The following is a 21,268-nucleotide window of genomic DNA, read 5'->3' on the forward strand; positions in this document are numbered from 1 at the left end:
TGATCTTCGAGGTCCCTTCCAGCCCTAACATCTATGAAATCTCAGAGCTCATTTTGGTTCCAGAGCCAGATTCTGCCCCTGCTGTCATCTCATTTCATGCCTCTCCTGTGTGCCCTGCAGTGGCAGCGTACTTGGTCAGAAATTCAGTTTATTTGCTTGGATTGCACAGTGCGTATCACTTTCAGTGTCATTTCCCAGGGAAATAATGAAATCCTGGTATTTGTTATGGGCAATTTAACTTGGAGTGCAGCAAGTCACATGTATTTGTTTTAAATGCATCATGTAAATAAAATGTAAAGCAGGAAACTAGAGAGAGAGAAAGTACCAGGTCAAAAGTAATAAATGGAAGACAAATGTCTGTGTCTGGCATTACCTAGCACTGTGCTGTGATGGAGTTGTCTCAGTCTGCATGAAAGTAGAGTGACTGCATGTTTTAGTGCTGCAGGATTGTGGTTATCTTCCAGTACTGAAATACTTTGCAGGTTGATTGAAATCAGAAACCCAGAACCATAGATAGCTCAGTTAATTCTGAAAACAATGTTGACTTTCATACTCTGACTGTTCATTGCTATCAGCCAATCAGGCTGCAGAGATTAGCCTAATCCACATGCATTATTCTTCTGTAACTGCTGTCTGCATTTTAGATACTTTGCTGGTAGAAGTACCGCTGAGAAGTACCCTGGGAAGATACAGATTATAGTGGAAAAATAACTTCCACAATCCGTGCCTCTACACTAACTCTCCTGATGAGCCTGTTAATATATTGAGCAAGGGGGAGACAGACCTGTTATACAAAGCCCCTAGAAAGACGCATCCCACACTCCCTTTCCAACACAGAAGGATTTGTTCCACATCACCGTTTCCAACGTTGGAAAGCAGCCTTGGACAGAGGCCCCTGAAGGGCAGCATCTACCCCTAAAGCAGGTAAGCTGTCTCCATTATGTTTGCTGGTCCCAAGGAACTCATCACAGACCAGTACAGAGACCTACCCCATATTCAGAGCCTGCAGGAGTCTGCCATAGCCATGCCTGTGCCTGTGCTAGCAAGGTTCTCAGAGAGCTGAGGCAGTGAGATGCTGTTTTCCCAGTAACCTGATCCAAACTGGGAGATCTGGTACTACAGTAGATGGTAGTCAGCCAATGAGTACTGAATGATGGTTTTCTTAGTGAGGGTCAGAGTATAAATTTCTTATCAGAAGCCCTGCCCATTTTCAGTGACTCCTACTCTTCCCCAGTCAGAAAAGACATGGCTGTGGCAGGAAGTGTTTTTTGCCACCTCTGGGACCTTGGTGAAGACAATGGCTGCAGCTCAAGTGAGGACAAGCCAGCATTTGCCCCTTCAGATATCTTCACCACAGCTCAGTCTGAGTTGGTCTGTGAAGTAACATGAAAACTCCTCATACATGCCAGATGTGTAATGGAGTTAGTTCAAGTTCCTTTGCTGGAAACAAACCCACTGATTAAGCCCCAGCTGGTATGAAATGAAGGCAGGGGATAACATTTCAAAGCCCCATTGGCAGCATCAATAACGGTGCAGAACCGTTCTTCACCCAGGGTGTTTAAATAGGTTAAGTCTTTCAACCTTTCTTGTGTGCACAGGGTCATGCTTCTTCATGCTGAATACCAGTAATTTACAGTGGTGCTGGAAATGGACCTACTTGAATACTGCTGTGTGTAAACTGCAAATGCTTTGCAAGCTTACTTGTTTTGCTTACACAAGTAATGAGGCTGATGACAGCACAGGTGGTGACTTTTGTCTGACTGGGATATCAGTAGCATTATGCTTGGTGACCTGATTTGTTGCTGATCAAAGGGACAGAGAATATTTTAAGAAATGCTAGGTGAAAATCTGGATGGTGAGAAGTGAAGTAACAGCACAGGGAGTTTAGGTCCTTGACCATGGGCAGGACTTTAGTGGAACTTAAGCTGTTCGTGCCTCAGCTATTAATTACCACAAGGAGTGGGGTCAGTACCACATCTGTAAGGACACCTCTTTTTGAGCTCAGGCTTTTCACATTTTTGAGCAGGTCTCTTAAGGACTTAGAAGTAGAAGGTGACATTTGAACTGCTATGGAAAGGGGGTGATTTTCAGTCTATTTTAAAATAACTCAAGGCAAAGTGCCCATTCCTCCATCTGGATTAGACCATTTTATTAGGATGCAAAGTCAGTGACTCCCCTGATTTTCTTGGAAGAACACCATGGAGGTGCCATGGGTGGAATGAACTGGAATAGCAGCCATGAAGATAGTTGAGTGCTGTTGAACGTCTCAGGCCATCATGTCATCAAGACAAGCCAATGCTCCTGTTCTCCTGAGGCTCTGCAAGGAGGTAGAAAACCAAGAATCCACAGGCTACAACAGTTGGACCTGTCAAAGCCCTGGAGGAAGTCCACCTTGTGTAAGGGACCAATCAGAAACCATCTGTTCCTCCACAACGGCAGTCTTGATTCTGTACTGAATATCATGTATGCTAAAGGGTTTGGTATCTGTTAGACCCCGACTCCATGCGGCGCCCAATGACTAGGGAGACGACAGTCCAATTACCCGTGGATCCTGGTACTCATTAGCCAGAGCAGAGCAGGGAGCAAACACCAGCACACATTGCTCGCAACAGCTTTATTCAGAATGGAGACAGCTTTGGACCAGCTCCCTCACCGATAGAATACAGGGAGACGCAGTGAACAATAGTTTTTCCCCACATTTATGCACTTTGGTTTATACTCGTTAACATTCATCCCTCCTCCTGTTCCACCCATTTCTCCTCCCATTTCAAGCTCCACCTCTGTTTACTGTTTGCTTCATTAGCATGGAATTGCCTATGCATTTAATTCATTTACATGTCTTTTTGCTATGAGCGCATGTCCAAGACCTTGACTCCTGCTCTTTGGTCAATGGGCGGACTTTGACCAAAACCTGGAAGCTTCCGGAGGCTTCTTCACCAATCACCATTCACCTTTTTGCATATGTTCATCTTGGATTCTGTTACCAATTACGTGTTGTTTTCCACATTCCAGTCTGTTTTTCTGTCTTAGATTGTACCATCTTCCACCTTTTTTGGGCCCCTGTATCTTATCTCGTTCCTTACTGTAGCTGGTTCACAGCACACAGACTCACACAGATTTACTTGCTGCTTTTTCCTCAGAAAATGGTTGACACAGTTAAGATGGTTACTTAGCATAAACAAATGGATGGCTTAGCTTAAGCATTCATAAGCAAAATCTGGTTGCCTAAGTATCTTGCAATATATTTTTAATATATCGTTCTGCCTTGTGGTTAGCAGCTCTGCTAGGCCACTGGTCATGCCCTTTATTCAGCTGCAAATCCAGTGCTCCCTAATTCAAATGATTGTCACCCTAACAGTATCTTGTTACAGCAGGAATCCCTATCTATGCCTGGTGTTTCTAAAACACTTTCTAATGTGCAAATGAAGGTGTGAGTGTAAATGACAGGTAACATTTAGTCACATTTCTAGCAAATGCTACCTTAACAAGCCCTGCTGAATCCTTGGTTGTAAAAGTATGAATGTGTAGAACTACTCTAGCAGGAAAGGGAAAGTGTGAGTTGTGAGTCACTTCAGCAAAAAAAAGGGTTTCACTTCAATAAACAGCAAAAGGGATGTAGCCAATAGTCACTGCCTCACAGTCTGGAGATAGAGGCATCACCACTCATATTTCTGGGATTCATGTTTTGCAAGAATCAGATGTATATTGTATAACTTCATGGTTTGCCTATGTTCTTTGGATGATCAACTGCTGATTCCACTCCGTATCACTATTCATTTGTCAATGAAGTTGCCTCCAGTTGAAACATTGCCCTAAGACTGCAGTGTTCACCACTAGTTTAGTTATTAGAATTCTAGTGGCTGGTTTAGTTGGGATTTAAACTCAGTGTTGAACTGTTTGCTTGTTTATGAACTTGCAAAGAAACCCATAAGAGCTGACAGAACTTTTTTTCTTTCACAAGGACAATGAGTGTCAATCACCCCTGGAAGGCCAAAGGTAAACTCAGCTGAACAATTCAAGCCCCTTGGCTCTACTTCCAGCTTCATACCTATGTTTGGTATACCACAGCAAAGTACTGTGGCATGTGTCCAGAGCCAGGAGTGCCAGCAGGTGAGGAAAGAGGTGCAGGATTGTGAGGCAGATCAGACAGCTTGGCGTACCATAGGGCTGCCCTCAGCCTCTCTCTCAGGCAAGTCCAGGAGTAATGCTTGGGAGTGGAGGATGACACTTAGGTCTGTTCCAGAGTCATCTACTCCACCTAACTTCTGGTCTCTGGTGCACCCAACTGGGAGTGTTCAGGGTTTGTTTTGGTGGGAGGGAACCAGTACAGACATGTTCTTGCCTACTGCTGCTACTTCCAATAGAAACATGCACAGAAAAAAAATATTTTTGAGAAAAAAGTCTTTATTTGCGGCATTAAAATCCTTCCGACACCAAAGGAATAGCAAAGGTCAAAGACATTTTGAGGGGCAATTAAGTGACAGAGGATGGGACATAAACGAGCAGGTGACTGAGTGAGGGAGGTGAGCGTGCCGAACAAGGCAAGCTTACTGACTACGGGAGTTGGTGCTGTCAGAAGTTCATGGCACGCAGTCTAAATCAGATTGGTCTAAGCATGTCCAATTTCCCTCCCCCTCCTCACAGCCACCATCCCGTTGCCTAGAGACATCGCTCCTTGACTGCGTGGTTTCTACATCATTCAAATACTATGGCAATAAACACATGTAAGAACCTGTATAGACTGATGGTGTTCCCTCATCCTGCTCCCCAAGGAAGTGTTACTTCCCCTCCACTGGTGTTCTAGGACATGAGCATAGCACTCTTCCACCTTTGCTTCTCCAGTGTCCAGTGCTCTTACACTTTTCTGAAGCAATATGCCATCCCTCATTTCCCTTCCGCCACAACTCCCTCCTTGGTGTGTTTAACCTATGATCAGTGGAATTCACAATCATTTCACTTGTTCTGCTGAAGCATTTCTGCTCTCAGTCGTGGGTACAGACATTTCTCCACTATTGTTCCTTGTCCCTGTAAAAACATGGGGAACTGTATAGCCTCCTCTGAATGCAAACAAAAGGTTAAAAATAATCAAAGCTACTTCTCTCAAAGTAGTTCTCTCTAATGGCATTGCATGCACCTTAGCCATCAACGCCCCACCCCCCCACTACACACATGCATATCCTGCAGGATACGTAGAAGTAAACTATGTCCTGCTGCAGGAATCCACACAAAAGCAGCTCCTTTACAGGATCCTATTCTGAAGAGGGGGGGCAAGAGGGAGGGAGGAAGCTTTGAAACCATGCAGTCTCCTTCAGCTGAGGACAGACTGAACAGTCTCAAAATAAATAATGAATATATAGAACCCTGTGCACCCTGGCCACTCTCAATGCTTTGGACAGGCTGCAGTCTGACATACACAAGACAACTCCCTTCTGTGCCCAAGGCTTCATGACCAGAAGGTAGTGTGGCCTGGGAATCCAGGAAGTGAGCTGCAGCAGGGTCAGGTGGGTCATGTCCCCATTGACCTGGTCAGTCTGGCAGCAGCTGCTCAAGCTCCTTCTCGTTCAGTCTGTTGGTTTTGATGATATGGTCAAGTTGCTTCATGTACCGCCCCAGGTCCTGCATGAAATGGGGGATGCGGGCCTTCTCCAGGACCCCAAATTTCTTCAGATGATTCACATCTTCATAGGAGACCTGATGGAAAGAACATGGGCTCTTCATGCTCTTGTGGAAAACAACCCAAGGGAAATTCTTCATACTCTCAGCCCCCAGGGCATTCTTTTTCACTCACAACCACTAACCTCCTCCCTCATGCCATTATTTGTTACGTACAACTTCTCCACATCCACCGCTGGCAAACAGAGTAAAACAAAGAGGGGAGTGGGTACATGACCCCAGAAGGAGAGGAAATGAGGACGATGTAGGATCTGCAGGAGTGGTTAGCTGATCCATATTTGTGTACGAAATGTCACTCGGTAGAGCCCATAGAAAAGAAGACATGAGAACTAGAGACACAACTGGGGGTGATAGAACTCAGATGCAAATTTGAGAACATGTTGGAGGAGAAGAAAGGAGGCTGCATAGACACCTGGAGACTTGCAAATACCTGCTGAATAAGAGGACAAGGAACCAATGGAAGAACATGACCATGAGCTGAAGGCAGTGGAAGAGAGTGGTCAGTGCTTGGGAAACAAAGTTGAGGAATAGGTTCACTGCATTGGAGAAGGACAAAGAGCATAAGATGGATAATATGGAATAGAAAGGAAACCATTCCCAACAGGAGAAAGGAAAGGACAAAGGAGAGAACCAGGGATCAGAGCCCAGGGAAGAATAAGTATGATGTACAGGGGACTGCAAAAGGAACAGAAAGCAGTATGATCTTCAGGCAGAAGGACGAATGGAAGGAGTAGGATCAGAGATTCACAAGAAGACCTAGAAGATGCAAGTCAGTGTGACTAGTTATTCTCCTTACTAAGAGTAATAAACAAGCTTTCCACTAATGCAGATCCAGAGAATAGAAGGGTGTACTGCCTGTTCAAAGTAGGGTTGTAAGTTATGAACCTGAGGCTGAAGAGCATCCTGCTGGGCACAGGGGAAAAGTCCACTGATTGTCCTTCACATCAGTACAAATGATACTGTAACATTTCTGCTGGCACAGATTACTACGCCAGGTTGCAGAAGATGTTCAAAATGGAGGCTCATGTGATGTTCAGCAGAATTCTTCTGGTCCTCAGAGCTGGAGGATGAAGGGATGACAACATAATGCAGATCACCAGGTAGCTCAAGGACTAGTGCTTTGAGGAGAGTTTTAGAAGGTACCAACACTGGGAGACATGGGTGCCAAGTACGTGGGGGATCAAGGAACCTGCCCCCCACCTTGGGAAGAGGGCTGTCACCTGAAATGTGTAAAACTTTCCACATGCCCATCATCTTAGCCACCCCATCCCCCACCCCACCCCCACCTCCCATCTCTCCCCATAGCAAAAATAAAAGTCAACACCTATGTTGAGAGACATGAAAGGAAGGTAGCCTCTTGAAGAATACACTCCACCTGACTACCTGGGGTGCTAACTTGTACCAACTTTCTGGAAGAAGAGTTAAAAAGAGCTTTAAACTAGGACATAACGCAGGAGGTTGGGAAATACTTGTGCAATTCTACAAGACATGGGAACAGGAAAATCACGTAAGTGAAGACCAAGGATAAAAGGACTTCAAAGGCAAGGAAGCCATCCAGTGCAGAGAAACTACAAGTACTGATGCCAGGTGTTGGGTAGACAGCACAGTTAGTAAAAGGACTGCACCTAATCCAGGTAGAAAAATCAGATCTAGTTAGTGAGAAACAACTGGGATGTTTTATACTGATGCAATGAGCCTGGCCAACAAAATGGAAGAGCTAGAATCAGTTAGGACTTGCAGGGAATCAGGAAGGCCAAAGCAGGGTTAGAATTTAGGCTGGTGACAAAAATTAAGGACAACAAAAAGTCTTTCTTCAGGTATATAGGGAACAAAAGGAAGGCGCAGGGTAGCATAGGACCCCTACAGGACAAACTAGGGCAATTGGTGACAGAGAGGGGGGACAAAGCTGAGCTCTTCAGTGAGTTCCTTTCATCTGTATTCCTAGACAAAGACCAAGACAAATCTCCCAATTGAATCATAGATAGACACAGGAGGGACACCAGCCCACCAAAAGTTAGCACAGACTTAGTGAAGGGGCACTTGGAGGGGCTGGATGTGTTCAAATCAGTGGGTCCAGATGAACTTCATCCAAGGGTGCTGAAGGAATTGGCCAGTGTCGTAGCAGGGCTGCTGGCACGGCTGTTCGAGCACTCATGGTGCTCCAGTCAGGTTCCGGAGGACTGGAAAAGGGCCGATGGAGTCCCTATTTTCCAGAAGGGGAGGAGGGGGGAACCAGGAAACTACAGGCCAGTTAGTCTCACCTCTGTCCTTGGGAAAACTCTGGAAAAAATCATTAAGGATCACATTTGTGGGAGCCCAGCAGGGGAAATAATGCTGAAAAGAAATCAGCACAGGTTCACTGCAGGTAGATCCTGCCTGCCTAACCTTGTTTCTTTTTATGACCAGGTCACAAAATGCTTAGACACAGGAGTCAAGGTGGATGTCATTTACCTAGACTTTAAGAAAGCCTTTGATACAGTATCTCATTCTGTTCTCATAAATAAACTGACAGGCTGTGATGTAGATGATTACATGGTCAGGTAGGTGGCAAATTGGCTTGGGGGTTGCACCCAGAGAGAGGTGGTGGACAAGTTGATAGCGACCTGGAAAGGAGATGCACGAACAGGTCCAGGGAGGTGATCCTTCCCTTGTATGCGGCACTGGTCAGGGCACAGTTGGAGTACTGCATCCAGTTTTGAGTGCCGCACTTCAAGAGGGATGCGGAGAATCTTGAGAAGGTTCAGAGGAGGCCACTCGTATGGTCAGAGGCCTTCAGGGATGAGAAGAGACTGAGGGACCTAGATCTCTTCAGCCTGCACAAGAGAAGGCTAAGAGGTGATCTTGTGGCTGCCTATAAACTCATCAGGGGTGGGCAACAGGGAATAGGAGATGCTCTATTTACTAAGGCACCCCCTGGAGTAACTAGGAACAATGGCCAAAAATTGACAGAGCAGATTTAGGTTGGACATTAGAAAGAACTTCTTCGCAGTAAGGGTTGCCAGCATCTGGAACGGGCTTTCAAGGGAGGTGGTATTCTCCCCTGCCCTGGGGGTCTCCAAGAGGAGACTGGACAAGCACCTGGCTGGTGTCATCTGACCCCAGCGCTCTTTCCTGCCCAGGGCAGGGGGTTGAACTTGATGATCTACTGAGGTCCCTTCTGACCCTAATATCTATGAATCTATGAATGTCTGGTTCAGAGTGGGAAACTGGGTCTTTTAGGAATAATATTTATAGTTTCATAGTTGGTAAGGTCGGAAGGGATCTGAGCAGATCATCAAGTCCGACCCCCTGCCATGGCAGGAAAGAGTACTGGGGTCAAACGACCCCAGCAAGGTGTTCGTCTAACCTCCTCTTAAAGACTCCCAGGGTAGGAGCCAGCATCACTTCTCTTGGAAGTTGGTTCCAGATCCTAGCTGCCCTGACTGTGAAGTAGTGCCTCCTGATATCTAGTTTAAATCTACCCTCTGCCAGCTTGTGACCGTTATTTCTAGTCAGTCCTGGTAGTGCTTGGGGGAACAGGGACTCCTCCAATGCCTGCTGGTCCCCTCTGACTAGTTTGTAAATGGCCACTAGATCCCCCCTCAGCCTCCTCTTGTGGAGGCTGAACAGGTTCAGGTCCTTTAGCCTCTCCTTGTAGGGCCTGCCCTGCTGACCCCTGATCATGCGGGTAGCCCTCCTCTGGACCCTCTCAATGCTGTCCACATCTGTCCTGAAGTGCGGCGCCCAGAACTGGACGCAGTACTCCAACTGCTGCCTGACCAGTGTCGCACAGAGGGGGAGGATCACCTCCTTGGACCTGCTCGAGATGCATTTGTGGATGCATGACTAAGTACGGTTGGTCTTCCTGACTGCTTCCCCACACTGTCAGCCCATGTTCATTTTGGCATCAATAATGACTCCAAGATCCTTTTCTGCCTCTGCACTGACAAGAAGGGAGTTCCCCAGCCTGTAGGTATGCTGATGGTTCTTCCTCCCCAGGTGCAGCACCTTGCACTTGTCAGTGTTGAAACCCATCCTGTTCTCATCCGCCCACCCCTGTAACCTGTCTAGGTCTGATTGCAGCCTAATCCTCCCTTCTAGCATGCCCATTTTTCCCCACATCTTAGTGTTGTCTGCGAATTTGAACAAGGTGCTTTTTACCCCCCTCGTCCAAGTCACTGATGAAGATGTTGAACAGTGCAGGTCCGAGGACCGAGCCCTGGAGGACCCCACTGCCCACATCCCTCCAGGTTGAATAAGACCCGTCCACCACCACTCTCTGGTTGTGGCCCTCCAGCCAGTTTGTGACCCATTTGACTGTGTAGGTGTCAACACCACAGTCCCCTAGTTTTTTAATGAGAATGGGTCATATAAACAAGATAAAGGGAGAAAGAAGGGCTGAATAAATTAGATGGCATATATCCAGTTAGCACCTAGGGACTGAGCCTAGTATTATTCTTAAGGACAATTTAAGGAGAGAACAGGCCACATCTGTCCCTCCAAAACTGAGCATGTAGCTGTAGAAGCTGAATCTGGCAGAACTGTGACCTCACCAATATAAGGCAATGAGCAGTGTCTGTCCTGGTCAGCAGATTCCATGGACGCAATAAACATTCCTTAGGAGTTCATGGAAAAGGGATCCTCGGGGTGGTTACAACCTCTTATGGGTGGTTGTAAGAAAATCAGACAGGGAAAGAAAAGCTCTGAAGGGTTTGTGATATAAAATAACCAGCAGAAAAAAACCTAGAAATATGTAAATACTCAATGTAGTGGAGAGTGATATAGCCAGGATGGTCCAGGAACTCTGCAAGAAACATGGCCTCTCTCATAAAGAGTTAAGTAGCTTTCTAAATTACTTATTTTCCTCCTGCCTGGGATTGGCTATTTTGGATTCCACTGAACTGACAGGCAAAGCTAAGATGGAGGGGCACTGCTATGGGTTGGATTAAACTTGTTTAAAACAAGGGGGTATAAAGCACCATCCTTAATTTAATATAATAAGGAGAAGCCATTAAGCTTATTTATATAAGCAGGCATCTGAAAGAGTAGTAGCTTCCACCCCAAACACAGGCCTCCATATAATCACTCAGACAAAGGCACATACAAGGCACAGGCCAGTAGGGGCATCTTTTATGAAAGCCTGAATATCTTTAGGAGAAATGGCAGAGAGAAGATAGCAAGGAAATACCAACAGCAAGAAACGGTTGGCAATACAGCTCTCAAAAAGCAGAGAGGGAGGGCATTTGGGCTGAGTGCTGGCTGAAGGAGACTTTCTCCTGTTTTTCTAATTCTTTGTGTGTTCAGAGAAACGGGAGTTTGTAAATTCTTTGTAAACAAACAAAACTGCACCAAAGAAACACCTGAATCCAGCACTGGTTTATCTTCCTAATGGAAACAACCCATGAGGGCCTGAATTACTGGCTCACTGCTGAAGTCAAAACTCTACTTTAGAAAGGACACAAATAAAGGGAACATAATAAAAAGATGGAAAATAATGGATGGCCTACAAAACACAGACTGGGAGTGTTTGTTCTATCTATGTCAGAAACACGAGGAATTCATGAAATGTGAAAGTGGGAATTTACAAAACTATACAGCGACAGACCCTTTCATGACACATGTGATTAAAGCAGGGAAATCACTGAAATGGGTCAGTTAGGCCAAGAACTTAACAAGATTCAAAATGGGATTGGACATTAGCCTGGATAAGCATATCAAGGTTTTTCATGATTAATGAGGGCAACATTTCTGAAACATTTCTGAAACCTCATGCTTCAGGGCCAGCCAGTTCATGACCCTTGGAGATCAAGATGAGAACTGAGGTAGGGCCAGATTGTTCTACATTGCAGTTGTGGCTTTGTTACATTTCTTCTGCAGCATCTGGTTTTGGCCACTTCCAGAGATAGGACACTGACCTAGGTGAATCTCCTATGTTCCTCCTGGAAAAGTCTGTCAGGCAGTAGTTAAAGATTATGGATTCAGAACAATAAAACTCAGAGTAACCCAGAAAAGGGGAGAGGGTTCATTTTAATTGAACTGATTTTGGTTGTACCGGGAGGGGTGTAGGGCTCTGATTTTCCTTCACTTTTTAAAATATTTCTGAACTAAGTTACTGGCTCAATGTGTATGAAGCCTACTGGACCTCAGCCTTAGTATTTCTCAATGTGTCCTAGCTGTACCTAGATCTAGCTCTACTCACTGATCTCATGATTCTTCCTGTCACTGCAAGGCAAAAGTCAACTTTGCTCAACAAGGATATTTCTTCACATTCAGCCCAGGACTCTGATGGCCCAAGAGCCCAAGAGCCCAGGACTCTGATGGCCTGAAGCTAACAATTATAACCCCTGCCAGTGGACCAGATAAAGAAAAACAATATGTTTGTTTTCCCTCTCTTGCCCTCTCTTACGTGCCTGTTTGTTTGGGAAAGCAACATGACACAGCTTGTCATTTAGGAAAATGGTTAAGGAACCACCGTTTTTTCACATTCATTTCCTGCATATTTAGATCAATAAATTGGAAAACATTCAAATTCCATCATATTAGTTACTGACCCATTAATGCCTGAGATCATGCAAAAGAACAATAGCTACTGCACTGGCTTGGGGGGAGAACGGGATATAAATAATCATTTCTTAAATAACGGCATGTCTATCCAAATCTGTTACCTTTCCCAATGCTGCCAGCAACTGGAAGTCAATAGTTTGTCTATGTCTCAGGATTCTAAGTATTCCATCCAGGTACACTTGATCCTTGCTGAAACACCCTGAAAGAGAGTAAGGGAGATAAGTGGGTGTATAAATGGGAGTCCAGGCATCTCCCCCCATGCAGAACTCTGTGAACCCAATCTTCATCTGGGTTCACAGAGCAACTCAGGTTAAGTCAGATGGCATCAGACAAGAATAGAATTGGTGTGTATTCAAAATCAGATCAGTGCTGGAATGAGTACTCGGACTGGGGTCTTCCAAATAATTTATTATGGACCTAGAAAAGGGGGTAGACATGGTAGTGATAAAATCTAACTATGAGAAAATTATTTTGGGTTAGTCAAGATGAGGGGAAACTATGCGGGACTCCAAAGGGGACTGTAACAGGATGGGGCCCAGGGATGTTCATGACACTCCCTGGTTCCCACCTTAATCCTGCCCAGCTCCCACTTCAGCCTCTTAGGGTCTCACCCTGCTTTCTTTCCTGCCACACCTTGATGTTAAAGATAATAAGGGAAGGCTACCCTGGGATGCTGGTGAGCTCTGGGTGCTTTCCCTATTCTGTCCCTTCTTGGGCTCAACTTAGCCCACTTGGTGCAAGACTCTGGCCCACCAACCACAGTCTTTCAGCCTCAGGGCTCCAACCCCACTGCCCACAGTCTCTTGGCATTGGGGCTTCTAATTCTGCTGGCCCTAATCGCCTTAAGAACTAAATTATGGCCTCTGTCCTCCTCTAAAGTCATGTCCATGCCTCACGGAAGTTATTTTGCCAACATTCTTTGCTTCTGTGTAGGCCTCAGTCCTTCTGGCTTTGGCTCACTTTTATTCTGGCTGAAGGCCTGCAGTCCTGGCTCACTTGTTCTGACCTGGATTTCTTGGCCCCAGCACTTTCTGTGTCTTAGGTCTCCAGGACCCTTGGCCCCATAGGGTGTGGTCACACATGCAAGCACATGCATTTGCAGCAGCTCAAATAGAAGCGGTGCAAATTTGAGCTGGGGCTTTTTGCCTCAGTGCACGTGCCTGGACATGCATGTGCCCGGACATACAAAATAACCCTGCCTGGCTCCTCCTAGATTTGCAACCAGGGGGAGCTAGAGTTCGGGGCCAGCACCTGTGCTGCCCCAGCAGTATAAAAAGCTGTCCTGTCCTGGTTTCATCAGTACAAAAGACTGCCCTGACAAGCAGCTCAGGGCTACACGCGCTCAGGAGCTTCCGAGGCCCAGCCAATTGGTACCTGTGGACACTACCCCTTGTGCCAGCTGGACTGCTGAAACAGCCCTGAGAGTTCCCTGCATCCTCTACCCACTGCAGCAGTCTGGCAGTGGGGGCTGCTGCCTGGCTGTGACCTGCTGTGCACCTGCCAGACCCAGATGGGGACTGCACAGCCAGCAGAAGCATCTGCCCCTCTAGGCCAGCTGCCAGTGGACTGTGGCTGCAAAGTTGGCCTTTGCATGGCACTACTGCCATGTGTGCCCCTTGCCTGGCCATCTGGGCAGCTATCGCCTGGAAGATGTTCCAGGTGTGGTGGCCTGCTTTGAACTATCAAAGCATGTCCTCCTGGACATAATTGGCCAGGAGGTCAGCCACCTCCAGCTGGGTCCAAAGTCCTGCCACTGGCCTCCCTAGCAGGAATTCTGGTGTTCCCTATTTGAAAACTGAAAAATCCCTGATAAAAAAATCCCAAAGTCACTCTGTAAAATACCCCAAAATCCATGTTCCTCCACAATTAAAACAAAAGACCACTATATATATAGAAAGAGAGGGAGAGATAGAGAGACAGCAATCAGTTGGGCAATGTTTTATTGATATAGCTACAATGTTAAAGCGATTTGGAAGCCTAAGTGTCTCTATCATCATAATAAAGTGAATTCTAAATACCTATATGTTTTGCTGCCCCCCCACAGGGAATACAGCCCCCCAACAGGAGTTACAGCCCCCCCCAACAGGGGCCAAGTGGCCCTTGCAGGGGCCATCAACCCCCCCTTCAGGGCCCACATGCCCCACCCCCACTTGCTCCCCAGCCCCCGAGACTGCTGTGCTGCCTGGCCCCTTCCCCTGCTCGTTCCTGCAGCCCCCCAATGGCTGCCCCACCAAGCCCCACCCCTTGCCCCCTCCCCCAGATCCCCCAGTGGCTGCTCCGCTCAGCCCCATCCCCTGCTTGCACCCCCAGCCCCCTGATGGCTGCCTCCCCACCAACCCCAGCCTCTGGCACTTAAAAAAAAAAAAAGGGAAAAAAAAGCCTCTACTCACGGACAGTAGCAGGGGCTGTGGGGGCTCCGGGGCCTCCTACAGAGCCCCACCATGCAGCACGGGGCAGCGGGGGGACAGCAGGGCTCAGGCTGGGGCTGATGCGGCTGTCACCCGGCCACAGGCTGTGCAAGGGGGCCCCAGTGACCCCGATGGCAGCTGCTACTGCCAGTGAGTGCAGGGGTGTTTTTTGAGGGGTTTTTCACTTGCTGGGATGCTAGGGCCCAGAAGAGCAGTGATCAGGGAACTTGGGGGGGCTCGGGGGCCTGGGGCCAGGTGGGGCAGGGATCGGGGGGTTGACGGGGGGTAGGGCCAGGTGAGGCAGTGATCGAGGGGCTGGGAAGTGGTTGGGGCCGGCGGGGGTCCCCTGCCCCCCTCCTCCAGCCCCTCCCACCCCTTACTTACCAGCACTGGATCCCAGGTCCAGCTCCCTGTGGCTGGTACACTGCCTGTGCTTCAGCACCAGGGTGAGGGCCAGGCACAGAGATGCTCTGGCTGCTACCAGAGCATCTCTGTGGAGGACTCAGCCTCCAGTTGCCTCAGGTTTTTTTCTCTGAGGTTTTTTTTTTTGGCAAATTTTTTTACAAATTTGCAGCACAGGGAAAGTTTTCTCATTCTTGCATGTACCTCTTGCAGCATCTCAAAGGGCTTTGAGACGCTGCAGAACGCACGTGCATGCTTGTTTGGACACGCCCATACAGGTCTCCAAGCTCCTTGGCTCTGTCTCATGTTCTTAGCCTCCCAGCACCCCTGACCCAGGGCAAGGCTGCTCTTGGTCCCACTCAGCCTCTCCTGGTGCCTCAAGCTGCTCATAGTCTCTCAGTGGTTTGGTACTAGCTCTCATGCAGCTTCCTGGGTTCTAGACCCTGTAAAGACTCTATTTGAGGCTTAGCCTCTCCTGCTGCAGGGTCTTTTTTAGGCACCCCCACTTGTAGCCTCCACACCACCCCTATCAGCTGTTCCTCATTTTCTGGTGTTACTCTGTGCCAGCTGCAACACCCTGTTATATTCCCTTTGGAGTTCTTCAGGGTTTCAGCCACTCCTACCCTGTAGCTGCTACCTCTTACAGTTTCCCCAGGTGCCAGTGCTGCCTACGCTCCCCTCTGTTGCTATCCAGGCCAGCAGGAGTTGTCAGGGCCAGACTGCCCTATCGCCCAGGATCCAGGCTTTATGTAGGCTGGGGCTCCACTTTTTTTAAGGTCATATGGCTCAGCTCTCAGCCTGCTCTCAGATGTTGTAGCTTAAGCCCAGAGCTGAAGCCACTGCCTTCTCCCCTGCTGCTCTTTAAGTCCTTGTGGATTTCTTTGGCTGCATGTAGCTCTGCAGCTGGCCCCTGCCCTGCTGCCTGGAGTTCAGTAAACAGACCTAGATGTCAGCATAGGCAAGTCTGGAGTTCTCACTGTTGCAGCCATGTCAATAGCATCCATGAGCACTCCATCAGGCCTCCCCTTCCACCTCCAATTCATACCAAAAAGAAATACATATATCCACCTCCTTCTTTACATCAAACCACAACAATGACTTGATATGCTTTTATAGCTATAGCTTAAAACAGCTGAGAGCTACACAGTCTATGCAGTGGTTAAGACATTCTACCTCAGCCTTAATTGTGTAGAGGTCACAGTGGTCACAGCTGAAATCTATCAATAGAGTATGAGTTAGATGGAGCTGAAGTACACGTTACTTTATGGTATCTGTTGGAGATGGAAGCCCAGGCCTCCAGTTTTACTGGCAGTGCATCAATACAGGAATGCTATTTCTAAATCATCCCTATCCAGTGTTTATCCAGCCTCCTCTTGAACACCTCCAGTGAAGGAGATTTCACAACTTCCCTGTACAGCCCCACTGTTCTAACACCCCAGTTCTGTGGTTCTAACAGTAAAGAAAATTTTCTTGACATTTAATTTAAATTGCCTTTGCTGCAATTTAAAGCCATTGCTTCATGCCCTGCCTCCTTGACACAAGGAAGAACAGTTGTTCTTCCTCTCCTTATGACACACTTTCAGATATTTAAAGACCACTACCCATGGCTCCTCAGAGAAAGAGAACTATGAAAATATAAAAGAGAAAGAATGATCAGGAATGGACTGTTTAAAGACTCAAAACTAAATGCCTGCAAATTGGCTGCTAATGCAGGGAATAGAAGGTGATGTAAGTTCCAGACGGATGCAGATACTAACCCACAGGAGGTGATATTATTCAGGCTAATATATGAATTACCACTAAAGATCCCAGCTCAAGGCACTGAGCTGCCACTGCTTGCCTCACTTTTCTCATTGTTAGCATGCTCTAATAAATAAGCGGGCAAAATACAGCCTGCAGGCCAGATCCGGCCTGGCAAGGGATTCTGTCAGACCCACGGATGGTCCCTTGGCCCCATCCAGCCGAGGTGTGGGTGGCAGCCTGAGCCATGGTGCATGCACCTGGTCCTGCCACCCCTGGGTGCACAGTGGGGCTCTGAAGTGGCCATGTCTGCTCACCTGGCTGTGATGTATCAGTCTGCCCTCGCTTTGCCCGCACACAGTACTCCCACCGTACTCTGGCATCCTGCACATACTGCTCCAGGTCGCAGAAGAGCGCGCAGAAGGACATGTGACTGGCCTGGTAGATGGTGTAGTATAGCAGTGCCGCGCGCCACAGGAAGGGCTGCTTACGGAAGAGGACACTGTGCAGACTAGCCAGGCCTTCCTCTGTGGGGTTAGCAGGTTTCAGGCCATACTGTTTGCGGCCCTCTGAACTATGCCAGGGCTGGTGGGCATTATTCACTCCGCGGATGTAATGGGTACCTGGAGAAGATGAGACAGAACATATTCAGGTACTACCCAGACTCATACAGATCATCCAAAGTGCCAAAGAAAAACAGAGGAATCATTGTTCTCCTCAGTGATACAAGCCAAGACAAACTCCCCCGCTCCATAGCTTTTCCTTCAATAAATAAATGTCAAACAAAACCCCTGGCATTTAGTCTCCTTCTCCAGAGGTAATTAACACAGCAAGTATTAGCTAAGTTCTATGGCAGCTGTCCTTAACCTCCCATTGCTACCCTCCAGATGTGCTACCAGTATATTAACACTTCCTCTGTTACCCTGCCATAATCCTTTGACATCCCACCCTATCACTTCCCTATCCTACTCAAACTGTTCTCCAATATCCTTATGTTTCACTGTCCCACCTTAACAACATCATACCACTGCATGGCCACTATCCTACCACCATGGAAAGATGCCTTACAGTGAGACACACAAAGAGTTCAATCTGTTTAGATTATCAAAAGGAAGACTGTGAGGTGACTTGAATGCACCTTGTAGGTACCTTTGTAGGGAGACAACCCAGGGTATCAAAGGGTTTTTTTAAAACTTGGCAGAGAAAGGCACAGGGCAACTGAGGGCTGGAAGTTGAAGCCAGGCAAATTGGAATGCAAAATGTTTTGTTTGGAGGGAGGATGATTTACCACTGAAAATGGCCAAGGAAAGCAGGGGTTTTCCATCTCTTGTACTAAGACCAGGTGTCTTTGTGGAAGATGTACTTAGTCAAATAAGTGAAGGTTACCGGTCTCAATCCTGAAGTGACTGGTTGAAATTCTGTGGCCTGTGTTGTATAGGCTGTCACACTAGATAGTCTATTGATTCCATCTGGCCTTAAACCCTAACAAAAAATTGCACTAGCTTGTACTATGCTAGTCTAACATTAGGGGTAGCATAGGCAGCAATACTTTACATTAAAATTGCCCAACACTTCCCATTATATGATCTGGTTTTCTGTTCCTATTAACTTGCCCAAATTCATACTCATTCAACCAAACATTTTCTATGCTGGGCATTAGCCACAAAGCTGGATTATTTGAAAAGCTTCAGCAAAAATGATGCGACTACTTTCAATAAGATTAGCAAAAAACCGCTGTTAAAAGAAGTTGCAAGAATTTTTTAGGCACTCTAATAGAACGGTGATACTTTCCCTGACATAGTACAAGACTGGTAGTGCAGATAGTGACCAGACATGGATGGAAGCAGGGGCTAGACATCTGACATAGGGATTACACTGGTGTCAGGGACACTGTACTTATGAAATCTGCCCAAATACAGATAAGTTACAAACCTCTGAAAAATCTAACTTTGCACACACTTAATGGAGACTTGTTAAGAGACTGGTAGCTAAATTCTGCACCAAGCATGTCTCAGTCCCTTACAGCTCCTCTAGGTTCCTAGACTGATTGTGGGCCATAGGGCAGCTGAGCAAGTGCCATCCTGGGACTGCAGGGGCAGGGGCAGATTTTTACCATATTAGTGGATGGGTGGGGAGGGAACAGGACAGGAAGGTGGGTAGGGAGGGGTGTTGTGGCTCTGCTCATGAGAAGTGAGAGCAGGGATCCTGCTTTTCCTGTGCTAGCACTGCTACTATCCCGAGAGGTGCCCAGGTGTCCAAGTGCCGTGAAAGGGGAAACATCCTGGGCTACTAATTCTTGTTAGTTTCTCTAATCTTAGCAAGTGTTTAAACTACTGCTATCTCACCAAGTTCGGCCTCCAAACTGGCTTCAGATATAAACTTCTTAGGTTGAAGACCCTGAAAAACTTAAGAGTGACAATGCTAATACTCAGTTAAAAAATTATATAGAGATTACATCTGTAGCAAAATCATAAAGTAATCCATTTCAAAAGCAAGTGATGAGAGAGTGGGCTGTGATCCAGTATTAGGATGCACTTCAAATTGAAGACCACAACCTACTTGAGTCTCATTACCACATACCTTATCATATTAAACTTGATAACATGTTGTATTGTTCTGGTGATGTCTCCCTTTTCTTTCAGTGAAAAGAGCCATAAAATTACACTTCACTTATGTACAGGGTCAACCTATAATTGGGACCGCTGCAGTCCTGACTTGTGTACCTGTAGTATATTTTGTTTATGCAACAAAAATACAAAGTGAGAATTTTTTCCAAGGCAGTTGTTATTTTAGGTTTCTCAGAGCATTCCTTTGGGTCCTTTCCTTGATTATCTGTTTCTCCTATGGATTTTGTAATGGTAATAACAGTTCAAGGTCTTTACCTGTAACTATGAACTTCTATTCAGGAAAAAAATTTTTTTTTCCCTAAAATTGTACCTGAAAATGTGGAGTCAATTTATATTTGAACAATACAATATGCCATCATCTTACTAATTATTTTGAACAAAAAACCTGGTTCTGTGGTTAGTATATTTTGCAATTATATTTTAACCAAAACATTCTTTTTAGGATCTTTTATCAGTCCTGTTCATAGATTCATAGATGTTAGGGTCGGAAGGGACCTCAATAAATCATCGAGTCCAACCCCCTGCATAAGCTGTGTTCTCAAGTTCTTCACTCTTTTATCTTGCTTATTTCTCAAAGACCCCCAATATCAGTTTTGTATATCCACAGCTCTGCAACTTTCTATTTTGTTTTTTGTACATATTTTTCTTCACATAGACTTGTCTAATTCATAATAATCTTGCCTTTTCAGATTTATTGCCCAATCTCTTATTTAACCTGTCTCCTTAGCTTCATTAAAATTCATATTTTATAAGCAACTGATTGACTTTCTCTTAGCAGGCATGCAGAGGGCAACAACAAGCATGCAGAGGGCTCAGTCAAAGGGGACTCGGGACAAAGAATGTGAATGCCGACTTCTTATCCCACAGTCATGACGATCCAGACTTGGAAATGGTGGAGGGAAATCTAGGACTCACTCAACGGACAAAAGTCATAAAAAGCAATGGGAAGGCCACCCTGGCGGTCAATCTAAAGGGAAGGGTGTGTAGCAGGGACTGGGGAGCAGCCCCAACTAGACCGCCGCAGGAGGGGTCAGATCATGGAAAATGCACCTGGTGGGGCTTAGACGAGGGGTGCCATCCCAGCCTGCTGGCCATAAGCCCCAAAGGAAAAAAAACTTACCCAGCCAGGTCCGGGAGCACTATGCTGCCTGGCACGCTGAGCGAAACCACCGGGAGGCTTGGAACTCACCCAGCGGAGGCAGAGCGAGTGGCGCTGCCCTGGTGCTCTGAGGGCACTCCAAGGGAGGGAACTTGCCCGGCAGGGGCCAGGGAAACCAGGCCGCTGGGGAAACACAGGAGGGGGGAACTCACCTGGCAGGGTCCCAGACAGGCGGCGCTTCCCCAGCGTGCCGAGAGAAGCTCCAGGGAAAAGAGCAGGGGCCACACACCTGGCCCAGGAAGCACGTGCCCTGAAGCCCTATGCTGACTGTCCTACAGGGAAAGCCCAGGAAGTTTAAAGGGAGAAGGCCAAGCAGGGCTTGGCGTTCAGCATGGAAGAAAAAGGGGACGCTGCAGCCAGACCAGGAGGATGATTCTACCACGGCCAAAACCCAGCTAGCTGAACCCTCGGGGGATGCCAGGAAGACTGCAACCCTGAGTGAAGCACCAGGCTGACCTACCACCCAGATAAGTGAAGCAGGATGGCGGGGTGCTTACAGGTGGCCCACTGGCCGGGGAGACAGGGACACTGGGAGAAGTACCCCAGGGAGAGAGTATTAAACCCTCAGGAAAGAGGGCAAGAGGGGATACCGAAGGCAGTGAGCCTTGGAGGGTCCTGGATAGACCCAGATAGAAAAGGGATTTGCCCAGAGAAACTGAGTAAAAAAGCCCACTGGCTCAGAGTAGCTGCAGACAGTGGACCTATAGCACAGTGCA

The 21,268-nt window shown here is 47.1% G+C and overlaps 1 protein-coding gene across 6 annotated transcripts in view; it reads right to left on the reverse strand.

The window, feature by feature from the left end:
• Nucleotides 1–4,386: 4,386 nt before the first annotated feature.
• Nucleotides 4,387–21,268, reverse strand: part of MATCAP1 (microtubule associated tyrosine carboxypeptidase 1) — a 75,201-nt gene continuing 58,319 nt past the window's right edge. For 3 of the 6 annotated variants that reach the window (XM_059713611.1, XM_059713612.1, XM_059713610.1), the window contains 4 exons: nt 19,112–19,171; nt 17,084–17,389; nt 12,318–12,415; nt 4,387–5,691 (listed from right to left, as the gene is read on the reverse strand). In XM_059713611.1, coding sequence (XP_059569594.1) covers nt 5,527–5,691; nt 12,318–12,415; nt 17,084–17,389; nt 19,112–19,171 — 629 coding nt within the window. In that variant the 3' untranslated portion in view covers nt 4,387–5,526. Of the gene's footprint in view, nt 5,692–6,558; nt 6,734–12,317; nt 12,416–17,083; nt 17,390–19,111; nt 19,172–21,268 lie in introns of all 6 variants that reach the window. The other 3 variants (XM_019495686.2, XM_006271449.4, XR_009455204.1) reach the window with 2 other exon arrangements.

The sequence above is a fragment of the Alligator mississippiensis genome, chromosome 10 (genome assembly GCF_030867095.1).
Source record: "Alligator mississippiensis isolate rAllMis1 chromosome 10, rAllMis1, whole genome shotgun sequence".
NCBI classification, from domain to species: domain Eukaryota; kingdom Metazoa; phylum Chordata; order Crocodylia; family Alligatoridae; genus Alligator; species Alligator mississippiensis.